This window comes from Lates calcarifer, linkage group LG3 (assembly GCF_001640805.2).
Source record: "Lates calcarifer isolate ASB-BC8 linkage group LG3, TLL_Latcal_v3, whole genome shotgun sequence".
Classification (NCBI taxonomy): domain Eukaryota; kingdom Metazoa; phylum Chordata; class Actinopteri; family Centropomidae; genus Lates; species Lates calcarifer.
The window spans coordinates 14,022,387-14,041,938 of record NC_066835.1 but is presented as its reverse complement, the minus strand read 5'-3'; the positions used below and the strand labels follow the sequence as shown (position 1 = coordinate 14,041,938).

The 19,552-nt window shown below is 41.3% G+C and overlaps 2 protein-coding genes across 3 annotated transcripts; both read left to right on the top strand.

Moving 5' to 3' along the window:
- The first annotated feature begins 575 nt into the window (after nucleotides 1-575).
- On the top strand, nucleotides 576-8,386 carry cndp2 (carnosine dipeptidase 2). 2 transcript variants are annotated; one of them, XM_018670758.2, is made up of 12 exons: nucleotides 576-744; nucleotides 1,849-1,937; nucleotides 2,363-2,507; nucleotides 2,710-2,872; nucleotides 4,534-4,622; nucleotides 6,025-6,225; nucleotides 6,345-6,429; nucleotides 6,536-6,696; nucleotides 6,836-7,000; nucleotides 7,321-7,462; nucleotides 7,693-7,840; nucleotides 8,184-8,386. In XM_018670758.2, the coding sequence occupies exons 2-12, from the start codon at nucleotides 1,870-1,872 to the stop codon at nucleotides 8,248-8,250; spliced, it is 1,434 nt and encodes a 477-aa protein (XP_018526274.1). In that variant the 5' UTR covers nucleotides 576-744; nucleotides 1,849-1,869; the 3' UTR covers nucleotides 8,251-8,386. The 2 variants fall into 2 exon arrangements, with proteins under 2 accessions (XP_018526274.1, XP_050923294.1); XM_051067337.1 differs by lacking the exons at nucleotides 576-744; nucleotides 1,849-1,937 and having other exon boundaries at nucleotides 2,322-2,507.
- Nucleotides 8,387-8,967: 581 nt separating this feature from the next.
- On the top strand, nucleotides 8,968-18,896 carry recql4 (RecQ helicase-like 4). Its single transcript, XM_018670745.2, is given in 31 exon segments — nucleotides 8,968-9,392; nucleotides 9,542-9,637; nucleotides 9,885-9,918; nucleotides 10,007-10,104; nucleotides 10,334-10,480; nucleotides 10,655-10,809; nucleotides 10,933-11,995; nucleotides 12,088-12,170; nucleotides 12,261-12,360; nucleotides 12,508-12,673; nucleotides 12,796-12,818; nucleotides 12,820-12,910; nucleotides 13,185-13,352; nucleotides 13,438-13,530; nucleotides 13,627-13,763; nucleotides 13,850-13,933; nucleotides 14,128-14,316; nucleotides 14,414-14,596; nucleotides 14,753-14,954; nucleotides 15,099-15,292; nucleotides 15,412-15,495; nucleotides 15,773-15,910; nucleotides 16,002-16,085; nucleotides 16,208-16,484; nucleotides 16,604-16,733; nucleotides 16,840-17,006; nucleotides 17,456-17,633; nucleotides 17,904-18,057; nucleotides 18,155-18,263; nucleotides 18,625-18,686; nucleotides 18,688-18,896. Coding segments are annotated over 30 exon segments (4,737 nt in total). The 5' UTR covers nucleotides 8,968-9,392; nucleotides 9,542-9,553; the 3' UTR covers nucleotides 18,748-18,896.
- The last annotated feature ends 656 nt before the right edge of the window (nucleotides 18,897-19,552 follow it).

Below are 19,552 nucleotides of genomic sequence, written 5' to 3'. Positions count from 1 at the left end.
CAGGTTTTTTTTTTTTTTTTTTTTTTTTTTTTTTTTGGCTACTTAATAAATTTTGTGTCCAGTATCTTTACTGCATATTTTAGGTGGCAAAAATGTCAAATTTGAGTGCTGGGGTGTACCTCCAGCATTTTAGTGGTTAATTATTAAACTGACAAACTGGCTATATTTATATATAGCCAAAAACTACATTTAAATAATGCAACAAAATAATGAGATAATCAGAAAATTATAGGTTTCAGAAAAACCTGATGTCAGCTGGAAAAAATACTCATCTTTTACTTCAGTAAAAACAGCAATGCCACACTGTAGAAATACTCTTACAGCTAAAATTAATTCAGATTGGCTCATTTCGGTATAATGTATATTCCATTATTTTATCATATTTGATGCAGTGTGTACATTAATATCATGTTGCAGCTGTTAAAGGTGAAGTTCATTTTCTATTCCGAGCTTACATCAAAGCCCTTCCTTGAGTAAATAGAGGCTAATTTTCCAGAGAGGGCAGCTCTCCTCTTTCAAACGTCTCTGGACCATATGGATGAAAATGACGAAGCAGTTACCGCTGACCCACAATTCTTTGCGCTGCGAATACAAATACACATCTACTTTGTATCCGCTGTTGTGGGTGATTCTGTTTGTGTCAACGTCTGATCGACTGCTCTTTCCGTGAGTAATAAAACACAGGAACTGTCTGTCAGGCGAGAGGAGTCACATGTGGACATCAGCTGTACGGAAATAAAATAAGTAAGTCCTCACAGCCAACAGTTAGTTTTAATATTTTTGTTTGTGCGTTTCAGAAATTAGCGAGAAAAGCTAGCTCTCATTCAGTGTAACGTCAAGTTCAGCTCTTCGGGCTGTTGGAGACATTCAGTTAGCCTGCTAGCATCACACATCACTCAGATCATCTGATGTCTCTCATTTGCTGTGACTCTTAATCTGTTCTAAACTCTGTGTTATCAGTTATGCACAGTAAACGAAACTTACAATGAAGTCTCAGTTTAATTTCAACATAGCAGTTAAAGTTTTTGTTGTTATAAAGTGTAGGTCTACAAACAAACGACCATCGCAGTTACAATGAAACGTTTTTTTAAAGTACATTCATACAGGGACAAGTACATAGTACGAGTCAATATGCCACACGACACAGCATTTACAGCCTATCTGCAGTACCTGTCCGTATATGGGGCTTTTAAATGCACATAACTCCGCAATGAGATACATACAAAACAATACAGGACACACACCATGCGCACAATACCAACAGTTTAAAAACAATGATGCAATATAGGGCACTACATTCCTTATGACTGCATGACTCATGGTTTCTCTTTCACTTTGAGTTTAGAAAAATCCCACTCATGATATATCCTTACCTCCTGAGGTAAGAAGTTCCACATGTTGAGCCCAGAAAACAGAACAAAAAACATCAGCTGTATGTTCACATTTGAGATATTGTGCCCTTTTTTATTGTATTTAGTCAAATATGATTTAATTGATTTAATGAAAGATTCAGTGAATAAACCCAGGCAACAGCGCAGTAAAGTTAGTTTTTGAGTGATGTGTAAAATGTTGAGCCATCTCCCATTATATATGACATTACATTTACTCTTCCTGTTGCTGATTAAAAAACTATAAGATCAGTGCTCCAAGTAGAAAAAGTATTGCAAAATTGCACCAGCTCAACTTCCTGATATGAAAGTTGCTCCCTGTCACGCTCACCACTTACTGTGAATGGCAGAGGAGCTGCAGCAGTCAGCAGTTAGCAGGAGGGCATGCTCTTTGTCCTCCTATAAAACAGCACAGGGTTGGAAGTAGACTCTCACACCGCTCTGCCTGTTGAACCCTCAGCTCCTCCTGTCACTGGCAAGCATGGCTCATCTTACTGCACTTTTCAAGTATGTGGACGAACACCAGGATCTGTATGTGCAGGTAAGTTCGTTCTGATAGAGGTTTTGAGAGAGTAGTTCAATATAAGATTACTCCTTGTAGGCTGTCTTGTTGTTATGATCAGCTAATCATTGCAGTTGTTAGAGTGCAGCCAAAATTTCTGTCTTCCCTTTATCAAATTGTGTTTGTCTTAATACTGAGGAGCACTGTGACTCTTTCACTTTGTGTGAACTTGAGTTAGAGTGTGTGCCAAATCTCATAAATGTTGAGCCAGTGGATCAATGAAATGAAATGAAATCACATCAGTGTCAGTGGCATGTTAACTGTAGTTAAACCTCATGGAAACCTAACTGTGCAAAGAAACACTCACTCAGGCTCCAGTTTATGAGTTTGAATGAAGCTTTAACAACACCTTTAACACCTGTCATGTTTTCTTAAACAATGTTAAAATGAATGGGAATTTCTTGTTTCCTAGCGCCTTCGCTGAATGGGTGGAAGTCCAGAGCGTGTCTGCTTGGCCAGAGAAGCGAGGGGAGATCAAGAAGATGATGGAGATGGCAGCCAAGGACATTGAGAAGCTGGGGGGCACAGTGGAGATGGTGGACATCGGCAAACAGAAGGTAAGACTGTGTGAGAACGTGCATTTGTTTGTAAAAGAAAACAATTAGGGATGACCCTTTCATTGATTTTGCTGTATAACCTGTGTTTTGGGGAAACAGGATTCAAGCAGCGCAGGAAACCTTAACCTCTCCTCAAATCAAGGCCATTTCCCTACGGATATTGTATTTTATAGCCATTATATTATACATTCTGTTCATGCAGCTTCCCTCTGGAGAGGAGATCCCCCTCCCTCCTATTGTCCTGGGGCGTTTGGGGTCAGACCCGGGTAAGAAGACTGTGTGCATCTACGGCCACCTCGATGTCCAGCCAGCCAATATTGATGACGGCTGGGACACAGAGCCTTTCACTCTGGTGGAGAAAGATGGTGAGAGCACAATATTTTCAGTTACATTACAAATGAACCCTGAAGAGGTTGTGATATGATCTGTAAATATGATATATGACTGATATGACTGAAATGCTGTTTGGGCATGTAAGAAGAGACACAATGTCAGTAACTCCACGGTTTCTTTTCCCAGTATTTTATGCTGTGATTACACCACTTTCATTTTTCCCATTTGTAGACTTGTGGTATCAAAACTGAAATAAATGACTAATGTGGCCAGACATGCAAAGAGAAGTAAACAGTTGAATGAAAATTTAGTTTAACTAAGACATGACCGGCCTACAGAATAAAATAAAACTGATAATTTAGTATCAGAACCAGATGTGCAACATCAGATTCCTTCTTCGTTGAGCAGAGAGGTTGTTTCTGTCATCATCATGACTTAAACGTAACTTTGTGTTTCAATGTTCTTTGAGCTTTGATCAGCTTTGTACATGGTGATCATATCACAGCTGGCCACATATTTCCAAAGTCCAGCTCAGTTAACTCATGTTTGAGAGTAGAACCTTGATCTTAATCATGTCTTATCTGCAAATTTCACAGGTCATCTTGAACCAGTGCTGCTGTTTTTAAGAAGAATCAGTAATAGGTTCAGCTTTTCAGAGGGCAAAGGGACTCAAGTTAAACATTTTGTCGAGTAAATATATTACACATTGACGTATGTTATTCAGTCTTTTAGTCTTTTCAGTCTCTGCTTTTTTGGCATAACTAAGATATTCTAGAAATCTTGAATTGGTGTGTTTGCACAATAAAGCAAGCACTGCACTGGAATAATTTGAAACTGAGGAGGTGTGTTTATCGTGTGTTAAACAACATGGACTGACTTGACGCTACAGTGTGTGAAACCCTGTAACCTAGTGTATTATACTTGTATAAACTGACCTGATATCACAGTACAGATTAGGACTGTCCTCTACTCATATAGTCATAGTCATATAACTAAGCCATATATATTAGTAATTTATTTATAATGGATACTGGGACAACTTTTTGCCTCCTTCTTTTGTGTGTTGGATTTTTTTTGTGCTACAAACACAAAACCCCACATGGTCTCGTGTTTCTGGTGATAGTCAGCTGACAGAAAGCACGTCCACTTCCTCCTGTCTCATTTCTGTCTGTTCAGCTCTATTCTTGCTTACGTCATGTTTTACTGTTTTTCTCTCTATTTGTGTAGTCCCCAAAGGGTTTGACTTAAATGCTGACAGACTCCATAGATCGGCCTTCCTCTTTTTAATCACTTGGAGGTGTTCTCTCTGCTTCATACTCTGCTACTAGTCGTTTCTTAAGAGTACAAATTAAGTATTTTATTTGATTAAGACTAAAGATCTGTAGCCATAGTGACCCCTTAGAGTTTGTTCATTGCATACCAGTGAGGGAAATCACTGCTCTTACATGCTGTTTAAGAATGGTAAGGTGACACCAGAGAAAAGAAAGCATGTGCCTAAGGTACCTTGAATCAAAAGCTCATCTCTACATGATCAGACTTGTTGTCATTTTAAATAAGCCACAGGAACAGAAGAGGCAAACACTGATAATGAAGGGACTGAAAACAACATGCACGCCATCATAATTTTTTAAAAAGCTTCAATCATAAGAAAATTTTACTCACAGAAATGAAAACACTGTTTTTGTCTTTGCAGGTAAACTCTATGGAAGAGGTTCTACTGATGACAAGGGTCCAGTGTTGGCCTGGTTCAACTGCATTGAGGCGTATCAGAAGATCCAGCAGGTATCAGTATGTTTGCCACTATATCAATGAGAAGTGGGATCTACGACCAGTCAGTAAATCAGAACTTTTACTTTTAGTTTGACTGCAGCTCTTTCAGTGTCTGGCTAGTTGCCTGTGCCACCCATCCACGAGCTCACAGACCAAGCTTTCTTTGTTCAATAAGCCAAAACAAATGGTTTAATTTATCAGGAATAAACATGCGCTGATGTGAGGTCAGAGCTGGCAGACACATCTGCGAGATAGTGAAAGCAAACCTGGTTTCTGTTTGGTTTTTAGAATTAACCTGCAGCTGCTGGTGCATGACTTGGTTAGGTGGGTGTGGTTGAATGGTGATGGGAAATATCAACACTGATCAGGATTTACTGACTGGAATGATGATTAACTGGCATGTTGGAAACATACAGAGGTATGGTGTGGTTTCATGTTGCAAAGTGAATGGAATGATAATTCTAGGTTGCGCTCATCTCTTGTGTACATATACAGAAAAAGATTGTCTTTTGTTTCAAACAGATTGTATTGTTTGAACACGTTGTGTTAGGTTTTTGGATTTTAGAGTTTACATAAGCAGTTGCTGGAGATATTTGTTATTTTGAGCAGCATGCATTAACTGTGGCTGTGCTTTTATCTGCGGTCTTTTTTGATTATGTAATAGTGATAACTATACTGTGACAAACATGCATTTTTCAAGGTGTTGTGGTTAAGTACAATATAAAACCAAATTTAATTCATTTTCACTGTGGTATTGAATAAACAAACTTTAACCCGTGACATATTCCACTGACTGCAGCTTTACTTATCCACAAGCCTTAAGATGTTGTATTTTGCAGCAAAGGCAGCAAACTTAGCTGTTGCTGCAGCACTCTCACATAAGATCAGAGTGCCCAGGACTAACAAGTAAAATCTAACTGGTGAATATACAGAAAATATATCAAATCTCAAGCTGTCTTCAGTCTGGACTCGAACACAAATGATGATATCAAACATTGTCTTTGTATTTTTGGGTGGAAATGACCTTAAAGTATGTGAATATTTTGATCCCAGGAGAAAATGTTAAAACTATAGATATAGAATATTTAGAAATATTACGGTGGATCTGAATAACATCTTTTCCAGAATGATTCTGCATCACTCTGAGACATGAATTATCTCTGTGTTAAAGTACAGAGCTGATTTGGTAATTACTTGTTGATCACTTTAGAGCTGTCAGCAGGATCAGTGGTCAAAGGTCTGTGGATGAAATTGTTAATGGCACTGCGTGTCTTATCCACCAGTCAATTAATGATTAAACCAAGTCACCTCACCTGTCTACAGTGTTGCTTTTTTTTTTTTTTGAATCACTTTTATTTGTTCCAGAAACAGCAGTTGACAAGTTTTAATCCCCTTACGTCTCTTAATGTTGCAGGAGCTTCCCATCAATATAAAATTCTGCTTCGAGGGGATGGAGGAGTCTGGATCCGAGGGTCTGGATGAACTGGTGTTTTCCCGAAAAGACACCTTCTTAAAAGACGTGGACTATGTCTGCATCTCTGACAACTACTGGCTGGGCAAGACCAAACCCTGCATCACCTACGGGCTGAGAGGAATCTGCTACTTCTTCATTGAGGTAGAGTCAGATTATGGTGATTTAATTACAGTTAAACGGTGGCAAAAACAAACCTAGCCCGATTGTAGTTGTGTTTTGACGCTGCAAATTAAACAAACGGTTTATTTTTGACTTTAAAGGTGGAGTGCGGTGACAAGGACCTACACTCAGGGGTGTTCGGCGGCTCAGTTCATGAGGCCATGACTGACCTAATTGCACTTATGGGCAAGTGAAGCTGATTATTGAACTATGATCTTTTGATTACAGTTTTAGAGTGAACTCTGGTCACAAATGTGTGTTTCTAATCTTGTGTTTGTCACTTCCTAAACAGGCTCCCTGGTGGACAAGAGGGGGAAGATTTTGGTTCCTGGGGTGTACGACAGCGTGGCTCCTCTGACAGATGAGGAGAAGAAGCTGTACGAGAAAATTGAATTTGACTTGGATGAGTACTGCAAAGACGTTGGAGTTGGGCAGCTGCTGCATAACACCAAGGTAAGGAACTGATTTCTGTTCTTTACATCATTCGGAGTAAAAAACCCCCAAAACAAAACAACGACACTGCTCCATTATTATGAGTTACTCAATGGCGATTTTAATTTAAGGTGTGTTATTCGTCATTCTTGCCCTGTAGGAGCAAATCCTGATGCACCGCTGGAGATACCCATCTCTCTCTCTTCATGGTATTGAGGGTGCTTTCTCTGAAGCAGGAGCCAAGACTGTTATCCCCCGCAAGGTCATCGGCAAGTTCTCCATCCGCCTCGTCCCTGACATGGACCCCAAAGTCGTGGAAAACCAGGTACACCCTGAAATACCTTAGAGTGATTGTGTCTGACACTGACTCTAATTATATTATCTGGTAGTATGCATGTGACTAGAACCCAGTGAAACTTGATGACTTCAACCACGTCAGTCCCTGGTGTGTGTGTGTGTAATGCAGATGACTCGCTTGGTCACACTGTTTTGGGAAGATTATTGCATCTACAACTAAAATTGTGCCTGTAAAGCAGATTTACAGAGCAGTTGAAATTATTATAGCAGACTGGATAAAAAGCTGCTAAGATACTGAAAGACCCAAACTATTAAAGTGGAGGTTTCACTGGTATTTTTATTTTCAAGGTTATCGGCCATCTGCAGAAGAAATTTGCTGAGCTGGGAAGCCCCAACAAACTGAAAGTGTACATGGGCCACGGAGCCAGGGCCTGGGTCTCTGACTTCAACCACCCGCACTATATAGCTGGAAGAAAGGCCATGAAGACAGGTACAGAGACTGAGTGTCAGGAGAATGACTGAACCTTCAAACCACAAATAAAGCCAAAACTCTGAGGGATTGGATAGCTCATGTGATAAATGGGGGAATTACATTTTAATTATCAGTTAAATGTTGTTGAATATTATTTAGTATTAGTTTCCTTACTTCATCTGATTGTTGTTAAAAAGAGAGGTAATGACTATTCTTACCTGTGTCTCTTCCTCCTCGCTGTGCCACAGTCTTTGGTGTGGAGCCCGACCTTACTCGTGAGGGAGGAAGCATCCCTGTTACCCTGACCTTCCAGGAGGCCACGGGGCGTAACGTCATGCTGCTTCCTGTTGGATCCTCGGATGATGGAGCTCACTCCCAGAATGAGAAAATCAACAGGTACATCACAGTGCATTTTCTTTTTCTACCTGAATCAGTGTGATTGAAAAGTTGGTCACCAGACTAAACATCAGTACAGACGCATTGGGTGTGATACTGAGGAAAAGAAATACGATTATTCAAGCTAAAGGAATGATTGTTTTATGGCTGTTGAAGCTGTCTGCCACCTCCACATTTTGTTTTATGTTATTTAGTGATAGTTCAGTTACTAATATACATTTTTGTGAAAGTTTTCCACCCAAAAGTTATAATATAAATTTAGACTATTCTATTGCAGCTTGTAATAAAGACAACTATCCACAGATTGAACAAGGTCATCACTGTTGTATTTTTCCCTTTTCAGGTCCAACTACATCCAGGGAATCAAGATGCTGGGTGCATATTTCCATGAGGTTTCTCAGCTGGAATGAAGCGATGTCTCATCATGAAAAATGTAGAATAATGCCTCACTATCAGAGCCATAGCCTTTGTGGTATGATTAACCTTCCATGATAAATGTTTTATACACACACTGCCTCTCAGTAATAAAAGTATTTTCCTTTGTTACTTTTGTTGTCCTGTTTCTTACATGCACAGCATTAATTGGATCTAGATCTAGATCTGGATCTGGATCTAGAAAATAAAATCTGTCTGTAAAGAATAATCAAGCAGGTATTAAATATGTTTGAGGCCTCTGTGACTAGAGGCCGACAAAGAGTAAGATCTTTAAGCTAAAGCCAAATCTAGCTGAAAATGACTTTATTAAAAAATGAATGGGTACACAAATCAGATAATTCCACATTCACCAAAAGGGTGAAGCAGCAGTGTAAAGTCATCCATACTCAGAGACTAGTGTAATCTACACCGTCTGGTGTCTGTATATTAACTGGTAAACTGCATATACCCATACATAGCAGAGCATACACTGATGCAGGAACACAAAATGGGGAGACTATTCTTCTTTTCACTGTCTTCCAATGAAAATCAAAACAGGTTAATTATTGTATGTTTATTGGCGTTTAGTTGAAATTATGAATCACAAGACTGTTAGGGTGATATTGGGACAAGTCTCTGTCAGACGTTTTGAACAGTAAGGAATGGTGAGTGATGTATGGGGATTTGGAGCAGAACATACTTTTTGGGACCATCCCTGTCCCTTTAAGGAAGGAGGCGGGGTGTTTGTAGTGAATTTAGAGGAAGTGCAGCTGCCTGACAACAGCCTTTTGAATGGAGACGGATTCATCAGAAATTAGACAGATCCATGACTAATACATTAATAGCTGTCGTAATCTCTGTCATTTTTGTGTTTATCATTAGTCGTTTTATAAAATCATCATTAATAATAAAAGTTTTCACCTCGTAAATGACGTGCCTGCTTTTTGAGATTGGGGGATACATTACGGAACCTGGCAACCCGATTTGTCATTTCCCGGCGCGGGAAAATCGTAAACAACACACAACGGAAAGAAGCTCTTCGCTACAGTCGTCTAAAATGACTGACAACCGACAAATGTACCTTTTATTTCCTCTGTTTAACTCGCAGTGACTCTTATTGGAGGAAGGAGAAGCTAAAGTAAGTCACGGTTACTTAAAAACAAAAAAGGTTTTCGCTGCCGGACGACCGAAAACGTAGCGTTTATAAAGTTAAAATAGCTTTCGCGTTGATGCAGCTTCCACCTGAAGTTGTGCTCCAGCTTATGTACATGTATTATTATTGTCCAGACAGCGGACATCATGGATCGATACAAGGAGGTGAAGCTTCTGTTGAAAACCTGGGAGCAGGGGTTTGTCCAGCATCACCAGAGGAAACCCAACAAGGTGAGTTATATGTTAGCTCACAGTTAATCATACCTGCACGAGTAACAACAACAACATGATATTTTGTATGTTTTTTTTTCCTATTATGGTTCTGTTTATCCACTGGACGTACATATCTTTTATTTTTATGTATTTTTATTATTCATATTAAGATCCTTGGTATGTGTCTGAGTGGTTGGAGAAGAAAACAAAAATCATATTGCACATATTACACACACATTACTTTCTAACACTCTTTAATTTGCAGGAGGACATTGACCAAGCTCCAGAAGACACCAGGAGTGAGTACTGATTTACATGTAGTCCAGCTGCAGCATAAATCACCTGTTCAAAGACAGAAGAGAATGATTTTATGCGTCTGTGTTTCAGAGCTGTATAAAGAGTATCGCAGCTTGAAACAAGCCAAAGAGAACAGCAGCAGTGATGCAGCTGGCGAACACGCTGAACAGTCCAGATCTACAGCTAAGGTCAGTGCACTGTGTTTGTATAAATATGTCTACAGAGCAAATGTAACAGTAGAGAACTGGCTTTGTGCAAGATTTCAACTTTACTGTCAGATCTAGTTTTTATTCTTTGTATGTGAATGAGAGAATAGTTCCTTGTTGCTCTGAATGAGTTACTCTTAATTTCTTTGTTATTCTCTTCCATTGTTTCTTCCCATGTCTGTTTTTGCCTGTGTGTCGTCTGCCTGTTCAGGAGTCAGACTGCTGGGGCGCCCATCTGAATCGCGGCATGCTGCCGGCGTCTTCTCCCAGACTGACGTCCCAGGACCGAGACAGTCTTAAGGCATCGGCCCAGTACTATGGCCTGAAGCTTAAAAACAACCTGGCTACAGTCGGCAAGGTGAGCCACACTTTGAAAAAACACACCACACTCATTATGGCTAGAATTAGAGAAGATTTGTGTCTATTAAAAACAACCTGGGCTTCACGGCTGTACCAAGACAGAGGAACAGACTGGGCATGGTCATTTATTTGGTTTTAGTTCTCCTCTTATGATTTCCTTTTGTTATTCCAGGAGAGACCTGTGTCACTGAAGAAATCAAGCCTTCCTGGTCGGCTGCCTCTAAACTCCCTAAAAGGTGATGCAGCTGGTCAGACAAACAGCCCTGCTGCTGCTGCCGCTGATAAGACCACACCCACTGACTCCAAATTCAGCCCCTTCTCAATAAGGTAGTTAAATTAAAGTTAAATTAAATTAATGAATTCTTCAAAACTCTCTTTTTTTTCCAACCAGCAGTTTATAAGATAAAGGTTTTGTGTGAGCCCTTCTTGTAACTGTGTCCTTGTTCACAGAGGAGTAAAGACTTCCCTGGGTTCCCTGGCTTCAAAGACGCTACATCCAGTGGAGCCTCAGGAGCAGTTTGAACCTTTCGAACCCGTCAGAGAGTTTAGTGAGGAGCCATCAGATGCTGCCAGTAAAGCCATTAGTTCACAACATCAAAATGGATCTTGTCTAGCTCCCTCTTCAGCCAGATCCTCTGCCTTGTTGTCGTCATTGTCTCCCCCACGTAGTGCAGAACCTTTGAGAGAAAATGCTGGAGCCACAGGAAAGTTAAATGAAAGTATAGGAGCTTCAGGAGACAGAAAAGAGGGTTTGGAAACATTAGGAACTCCACATCGGGGTATTGGTGCTTTGAGAGGAAGCCCACAGTTTCGTGGAGGTTTCAGAGGAGGGATGGGAGCTATAGGCACCGGAGGAAGGCCCTCTCCTGCCAGCAGGCTGAGTTTTGTTGATAAGAAGTGGCTAGAGAGGTGTCAGGTGTTTGGAGAGATGGGGACAGAGGAGAAGCCTGGAGCAGGCAACCAGGAAAGAGTTGAAGGGAGGAAAGAAGAAACAGAAACAGGAAGAGAAATACAAGGAGGTGAAACTGTAGGAAAAGGAGAACAAGCTGCAGAGAGAGAGAGAAGAGGGGCATCAGACACGGAAAGAGATGAAGGCTTTAAGAGCATGACTAGTGACAAAATAGGCGGTGATGGTGCATCAAAACCTGCTCGACAACCCACCAGAAAAAGCAAAGGAGGAGGGGATGAAGAAGTAAAAAGGAAGGGAGGTGAAGAGACGCAAAGAGGGCTGATGTCACCTCCAGCACCAGAAGGCGATGGTGAGACTAGTCCCAAGTCCAAAGGTACAAAGAAAAAAGGGAGGAAGAGGCAGAGAGAGGGAGAGGACATGGAGGGAGAGATGACAGAGGAGGGAGGAGTGAAAAAGAAGAGGAGGAATGGCAGAAAGAAAGAGGAGAGCTCTGATGTGAATGTCAGCCCAGCTCAAGGGGGAGGGAAGAAAAGGAGAGCCAAGAAAAAGGGAGAGGGAGAGGAAGATGGAGAGAAGGAGAAAGAAACCAAGGCACCAAAAAAGGTAAAGAGTTAAACATCCGTCTATCTTAAAGCATACTGTATGTTGTTTAATATTATGGTATTAAATTATAAATGCTGTATTATTTTGTCAAGGTGCCTCAGGAGAACTTGTTAGGAGAAATAGAGGAGGAATTTGTAAGCAGGAGGATGTGTCAGACTCAGCCTGTCAGAGCCAGGTAAGATCATACAACTCTTCACTGCAAAATGGTCGTGGAACATCTCGGTTTGTAGCCTGTGTAAAAGTCTTCTGTTTTTTATTTTAACAGAAGCATGAAAGGGGCAGAGGGGAACTTTGTGAAGATAAATCTCAAGAAGAAGTCTCACGTCAAAGGATATGCACTCAGAGGGATCGCTCTGCGGAAACAGGTGAGTTTTACGTGTGTGTGTTTAGGTTTGCGCGCAGGATTGTCCTACATATTGATGTATTTGGAGATCCTGTCTTATAATCAAAATATTGAAGGTACAGCTGGACTTCAGTGTTTTTTGTGTCTAAGTGTATTGTGTTTGTTTCAGTTGTACATGCAGAAATTCCAGCTGAAAGGTGAACGTTTTGGTGGAGGTGGCGGATATTTTGGCAGAGGAAGGAGAGGAGGTTTCAGAGGGGGGCTCAGTCGCCAGGGTGACACCTGCTACAAGTGTGGAGGGACTGGACACTGGGCCATCGACTGCAAGGGACGAGGTAACACAGAGTGAAACACGTTCACACAAATTTGCATAAGGCAAATATAAACTTGCGGGAAATTTTGTTGTTTTCAGAGTTGTCTGAAAAGTTGTAACACCAAATACATCTGAACTTTTCAGTGGCCCCTCCACCTCCTGCTGCCTGAGGACAAGCCTGTTGAAGAGGAGCCGTTTGAACTGCCAACTCTGGAGGAGGTTGCCAGGGCAACAGGAACACTGCAACCTCAGCCGCTTGGTACGTCTGTTGAACTGTTTCTTGTCTGACAAGCGTGCCGCTCTCTACCTCAGGTTTATAACGTCATGGACAGAGGTTTTGTAATAATTTCTGAATGTGTATTTAAATAGAAGAATTTTACAACATTTAACCTTTGTTATTGCTTTTCGTGTTTTCTTGATTTAGCAATAGTTACAGAGTGTTAAACACTTTATGTATGTATTTATGTACAAAATGTATTATTTTTAGTTTCAGTATTATGCATATTTGTAACTTATGTGTTTGTATGTTCCAGTGTCATCTCCCAGTGTTAAAGAGGAGCAGCAGTACCAAGAAAATGAAGCGGATCGCAAGCATAAAGACGAGGTGTTGTTGAATGTGATTCGTCCAGACTATGAGCGGCCTGCTCCTCCACCACCAGTGGAGCCACTTTATCCTCTGGCAGATGATGGAAAAGTCCAGGGTAAACGCACATGTAACTGCTGTAGGGTAAATGAAAATTAACAGATTTTCTCAAATTAAACTTGTCTGTGTACATGTGTGTTCAGAAACACCTGCTGAGGTGCATGCTGCTCTGCAAGACCTCGGCTATAAGTCATTTAGACCAGGACAGGAGGAGGCCATCATGAGAATCCTGTCAGGTACATACACAAAACACACAACACAGACTCTCTCTGTATGTATTTTTATCATAATCTGTATTCCATGTTTCTCGCTCTCTCACTTTCTCTCTTTAGGTCTCTCTACCCTCGTAGTCTTGTCAACAGGGATGGGTAAATCGTTGTGTTATCAGCTTCCAGCCTACCTGTACGCTCAGAGATCAAATTGCATCACACTGGTCATCTCCCCTCTTGTCTCACTAATGGATGATCAGGTAATTTCACAGCAAATATACCCACTCACTTTGAACAGTGATGCAGTCAACACATTTTGATGTCAATGTCTCTTGTGTATTTCCAGCTGTCTGGCCTGCCAGCCAAGTTGAAGGCGGCCTGTATTCACTCCAACATGACGATGAAACAGAGAGAAGCTGCAGTAGAAAAGGTAACGCACATAAGTTGGAGTTGCTCTAGTTGTCATAGATTTTGAGCATTTTAAGGACTTCTCACCCACGTTGTACTAAAACTCAAACTCGCAGTTTGCAGTTTAAGTCAAAGACAAATTTTGGCTTGAACAAGATCTATACGATTGGTTGTATTTCCGGCCCAGACTGTCAAACTCTTCATCTGTTTCTCCAGGTGAAGTCAGGCCAGGTGTGTGTATTACTCCTCTCTCCAGAGGCTCTGGTTGGCGGAGGTGGTTCAGGTTCAGGGTGTCTGCCCTCTGCTCAGGAGCTCCCTCCAGTGGCTTTCGCCTGTATAGACGAAGCTCACTGTGTCTCTGAGTGGTCACACAACTTCAGACCCTGTTACCTGAGGCTCTGTAAGGTGGGTTAATGATGTTGTTTTAGTGCAATCTGTCAGGTAGGAAATATCCATCAGAATGACTATAAAAGACAAGAATGTGATCTTTGTGTATTTGTAGGTACTGAGAGAGCGTTTGGGAGTGCGGTGTTTACTGGGACTCACTGCTACAGCCACACTGTCCACTGCTGTGGACATCGCTCAGCATCTGGACATAACTGATCAAGAAGGCATTGCAGTTCGATCTGCAGCAGTGCCTCCTAACCTGCATCTGTCTGTGTCCATGGATAGAGAGAAGGATCAGGTGCAATGATTAATATGTGTCTCTGTGTTTGTCCATGCATAGTGGAAAACGTGATCCTTGGATTTACAGCAGCTGGGCACAAATATAGTTTTCCTGTTTGGAAATTTGTAAAATTCTCAGACTTTTCGTCCATCTCTCCTCTCTTTATATTTTAAGGCTTTAGTGTCCTTGTTGAGAGGTGATCGCTTTGGTTGTCTGGACTCCATCATCGTCTACTGCACCAGAAGAGAGGAGACTACCCGGGTGGCAGCGCTGCTCAGGACCTGCCTGCAGGGAGTGCTGGTGAAAGAAAACAACCAAACCAGCAGCAGCAGCCAGACAGAGAACAACCCTGTAGGACAGAGAAAGAAAGAACTGGGTGAGGGCAAAATAAGTAGTGTTTTCAATTAAAAACTAGTTAATGTCTCACAAAAACAGAAAGAGAAAAATGAGGGGAAAAGGGGACTTGTTATATTTGACTTATTGTTTTGTCTCTGTTTTTACAATATCTTTCCATATTCAGCTCGGAAGAAGATTCGTAAACCACTGAAATGGCAGGCTGAGTCGTACCACGCCGGCCTGTCGGGGTCAGAGCGGCGTCGTGTCCAGAACAACTTCATGTGCGGGGAGCTCAGAATAGTGGTGGCCACTGTGGCGTTTGGCATGGGCCTCGATAAATCCGATGTCCGCGGTATCATCCACTACAACATGCCAAAGGTGGGTCATTGCTGATTCAGATGATTGAGAGCCTCCAAATCGCGTTATGTATATGTGTTTAAATGTTTTTATTTTAGCCCGTCTGTATCAGTATTATCTTACTGTTAACTGTTTTCCAGAGCTTTGAGAGCTACGTTCAGGAGATTGGGAGGGCAGGGAGAGATGGAGAACCAGCCCACTGTCACCTCTTCCTGGACCCTGAGGTGAGAATTTAATTTTTGGATTAAGATTTAATCTGACTCTGATTTGTTATTGGATAATGATAATTTTATCTTGCTTTTTATTCTTGTGATATAAACTCATTTTTCTGTATTTTTTTCTGTACATATTTTATAGTGTTTTATATTGTGGTCTCTAATATTATGTTCTCAACAGTCATCTGTTTTAATTTGCTCTCAGTGTGGCTGTTTCTTACCCCTGTCATTTACACAGTATGTTCCAAGTATAAATGAATTCACCACCCTGTGTATTTGTGTGCAGGGTGGAGACCTCCATGAGCTCCGTCGTCACATCTATGCAGACACAGTGGACTACTACACAGTGAAGAGGCTGGTCCAGAAAGTTTTCCCTCCGTGCAAATGTAAACAGATACACCAGAAACAACAGGAACTCATCAAGGTAGCTCTCCCCTTTTCTGTGTGTGTCTATAGTCCATAGTACTCAAACTAAAACCTTCTATAAAAAACGGTGAGTCTGTCTGTGTGTGCAGGATGTTGAAGACTCTGAGCTGCTGGAGATGATGGATATCTGTGAACAGGACGGCAGCCTGAAGCCTGCTACTCAGCAGGACATGGTATATCCAGACAAACCGAAACCTAAAATCTTTATTTTTTTAGACCCATAATATGCAGCTGAAACTATATGGTTGATAATATTTTGTTCATTTTAATTACATAACCTTGTTTTCACTACAAGGAGACGTTATCTCCTGATTCAGAAGAATTACCTATCCAAGAAGACAGAGATGAAGGAAAGGAGAAGACGGAGGAGAGGAAAGAGGAAGAGGCAGTAAACAGTGAGGGTGCTGGTGGTTCGGTGAAACACCAGGATGCAGAGGCAAAGTCAGCCAGTGATTGGCTGAGAGACAATGAAGAAGAGAGCAGTGATTGGCCCAGAGAGCGAGTGTGTCACACGCACGAGAGGGCGATTCCCATCCAAGAGACTGTCGAGGCTCTGGACATCACAGAGGAAGGTAAGTGGAAACACACATGATAGCATGTGGATCAGTAAATATTTAACTTTAAAGTTTGTTCAAAATAAAGAGGCTGTAATGCTCCAAATGTACTTCATCCAGTGGAAATTTTGTTTCAGGTGTGGAAACGCTGCTCTGCTATCTGGAGCTGCATCCTCAGCGCTTCGTCGAACTTCTCCACCCCACTCTGTCTGTGTGTAAAGTCAGCTGCTATGATGGACCCAGGCAGCTCCAGAAAATCACTAAAATGTATGAAATGTTTATATCGGACTTAAAGAGTTGCTGAAGTTATTTATCATTAGATGAATTAAAATGAAATCCATTGTAACTTACTTTTCCTTTTTCCTCTCCACAGCTGTCCTCCTGTCGCTGTGGTTCTGGCCAGAAAGCGGATGGCAGGCGAACGAGTGGAGTCGTGTGATCAGCTGGAGTTTGATGTTGTTGAGGTTGCGGACACTATGGGATGGCAGCTCCCCCTTGTGAAGAGAGGACTCAGACAGCTGCAGTGGAGCACTGATAGAGGTTTGTTTATGAGTGTGTGTGTGTGTGTGGACAATGGAATAACTTTGGGTTTGTCAGAGTGACAATGTTGTGGAATCATTTTTCCCTTGATGCCCCTTTCTCTTTTTCCCCGTTGATCTTGTTGATTGTCTTCAAACATTTTTCACCCCTCTGTGGTGGATTTAGTGCCACAGTGAGATATTCTCACACATTCATAACAACAATAAAAGACACAACAAAAGTGTCACTGCAGGAAATGCACCATTTCATGGACACAAACAGCCCAGAGCAAATATTGTAGTTTATTAGTCAGTTACAGTGTAGTCCTTTATCTTGAATCTTTGTCTTTTACTAATTTGGATCTCCATTAGCTTCCACAAAGCGATTGCTAATCAAATCAAAGGTCTTTCTCCTCCTAACTAACCTAATGACAACACAGAAACCACTGGTCATCGGTATTTGCGTTACAGCTGGCGGGCGTAGCGGTGTCCTCGTCGAATTCTCCTCGCCGTCTTTCTACTTCCGTTCCTTTGGTGACCTTAGCGACGGCGAGATGGACAGAGTTTGTCGGTTCCTCCATAATCGAGTGCAGGACCAAGAGAAAACACAGCTCTACCAGCTGACCGCCTGTTTTAAGGCCTTCAAGAGGTACACACAGTTGGAGTTTTTCACCCTCCCGTTAAATTTATCTTTGTCTTATTCAGCCTACAGATGGTTTTGAAATTTGAAATGATTTTTAAATTGAGAGATTATCTTCAGATCTTTTAATGGGATTTTATTGCTTGCATTGGTCAATTTATTCTGCACTCCTATAGTGTGGCTGACATTGCTTAATCTGTTTTGACTCATTTCTCACTTAATTTCACAATTATGAATAATGTATGACTCAGTTCTTATAGCCTATACACTGTTTTCCAGTGTTGCTTTCCAAAGCGTTTTGTCCTGCGTCGATAATTTGGATGTGAGTCGCAGTCTGCAGCTGAAAAACCTTCTGTCTGAGTACTTCGACAAGAGGCGAGACCGAGACCACACGCTCAAACCAATGGACACAGAGGAGCTTGACAAATATAAGGTAAAACACACACACGGGATGGTTATCAGGCGTCTCAATTTGTGTTTTCAGCGCTCTGAATATTCTGGTTTACTTGTGTGTTTGTGTTTGATTGTAGCTGCTGGACTGGGAAGGTCAGATCAGAGCAGACATCAGGAGTTTTCTTGCCAACCGGAGTGACGAGAAGTTTTCTGGAAGAGCTGTTGCTCGAATCTTTCATGGCATAGGTGAGAGCACATAGACGTCTGAGCCTCTTCCCACATAATGTGACTGTCCAATGACAATGACATTAGAAACTCTGGACCTCTAGAGGGTGTTATAGAGCTGTAGTCACAGGAACACCAAGCTGCTTGGAGATGGTCTTGTAGCTTTTGATTTGATTTTTCTTGGAAATGATTTTCTTTTTCTTTTATTTTCTCATGTCCATGTTCAGTGTGACACACATTGACACCAAACAACAGCAAAATGAGTCATTTCCTCCATTTAATTAGGCTGAATAAGTGATCATAAGATTGAAGACACCTGGTAACAATAATTCAGGCCCAAATGAAGGACTTGCACACACCTAAGCTGAACTCTGTCTTTCAGGCAGTCCATGTTATCCCGCTCAGACCTACGGCAGAGACAGACGCTACTGGAGGAAGTACATTCCAGTTTGACTTCAACCAGCTCATCAGACTCGCCACTCAGGAGATCATTCGCTTCAAGTGAAACATGCATACACACACACACACACACACACACATCTGCACATGAGTATCATGTATTTTCTTTGTTTTCTACAATGTTAGTTTTTTGTACATATGTTTAAAAAAATTTCTAAATGGACCTTAATTAAATAAAATCTTTCTATTTTTCTAGTTTGGTGCTGTAGTGACATTTATTTAAAATATTTCAGGAATATGTCTCCAGGATTCTGGGAGGCAGGGTAGGAAAAAAAAAAAAATCTTAGATATTTTTTCATATAAATGAAAAACTCTTATCATGAATGCAGTGGGTTTGGTTGGTACACTGACTCAAACACTCAAACCTCAGAGAAGAGAAAAGTCCTGCCCCAGAAATGAACTGATAGCAGGAAGTAAAAATAGAGGAGCAAAAACAAAGTGAGATCTCTAATCCTACCTCTGTGTCACTGTTGACTCAAGAAGTGCAAAACTTTGGCATAAGAATGCAAATATTGACTTCTATTGACTGGAATACCTCACGACTCTGTTATGGCGAGTCACTTTCTGAAGTCGTGTGCGGGAATTGCCTCAAATTCTTTGTCTCACCTTTTGTTAAACATTTTCTCAACTTCAGCAGACACACATGGACCTTGTGAATCATAAACTTTAACAACACAAGGTTTAATTGTCTTGTGTTACCGTAAAGAGCAATCAATTCCTCTCTTTAGTCTGTATGTTAAATATAAAGCTACAGCCTGCAAGCCAGTTAGCTTAGTACAAAGACTGGAGACTAGCTTGACTTGCAAAATCTGCCTACCAGTAAGCTAACTGTCTCCTGGCTACAGCTTCAT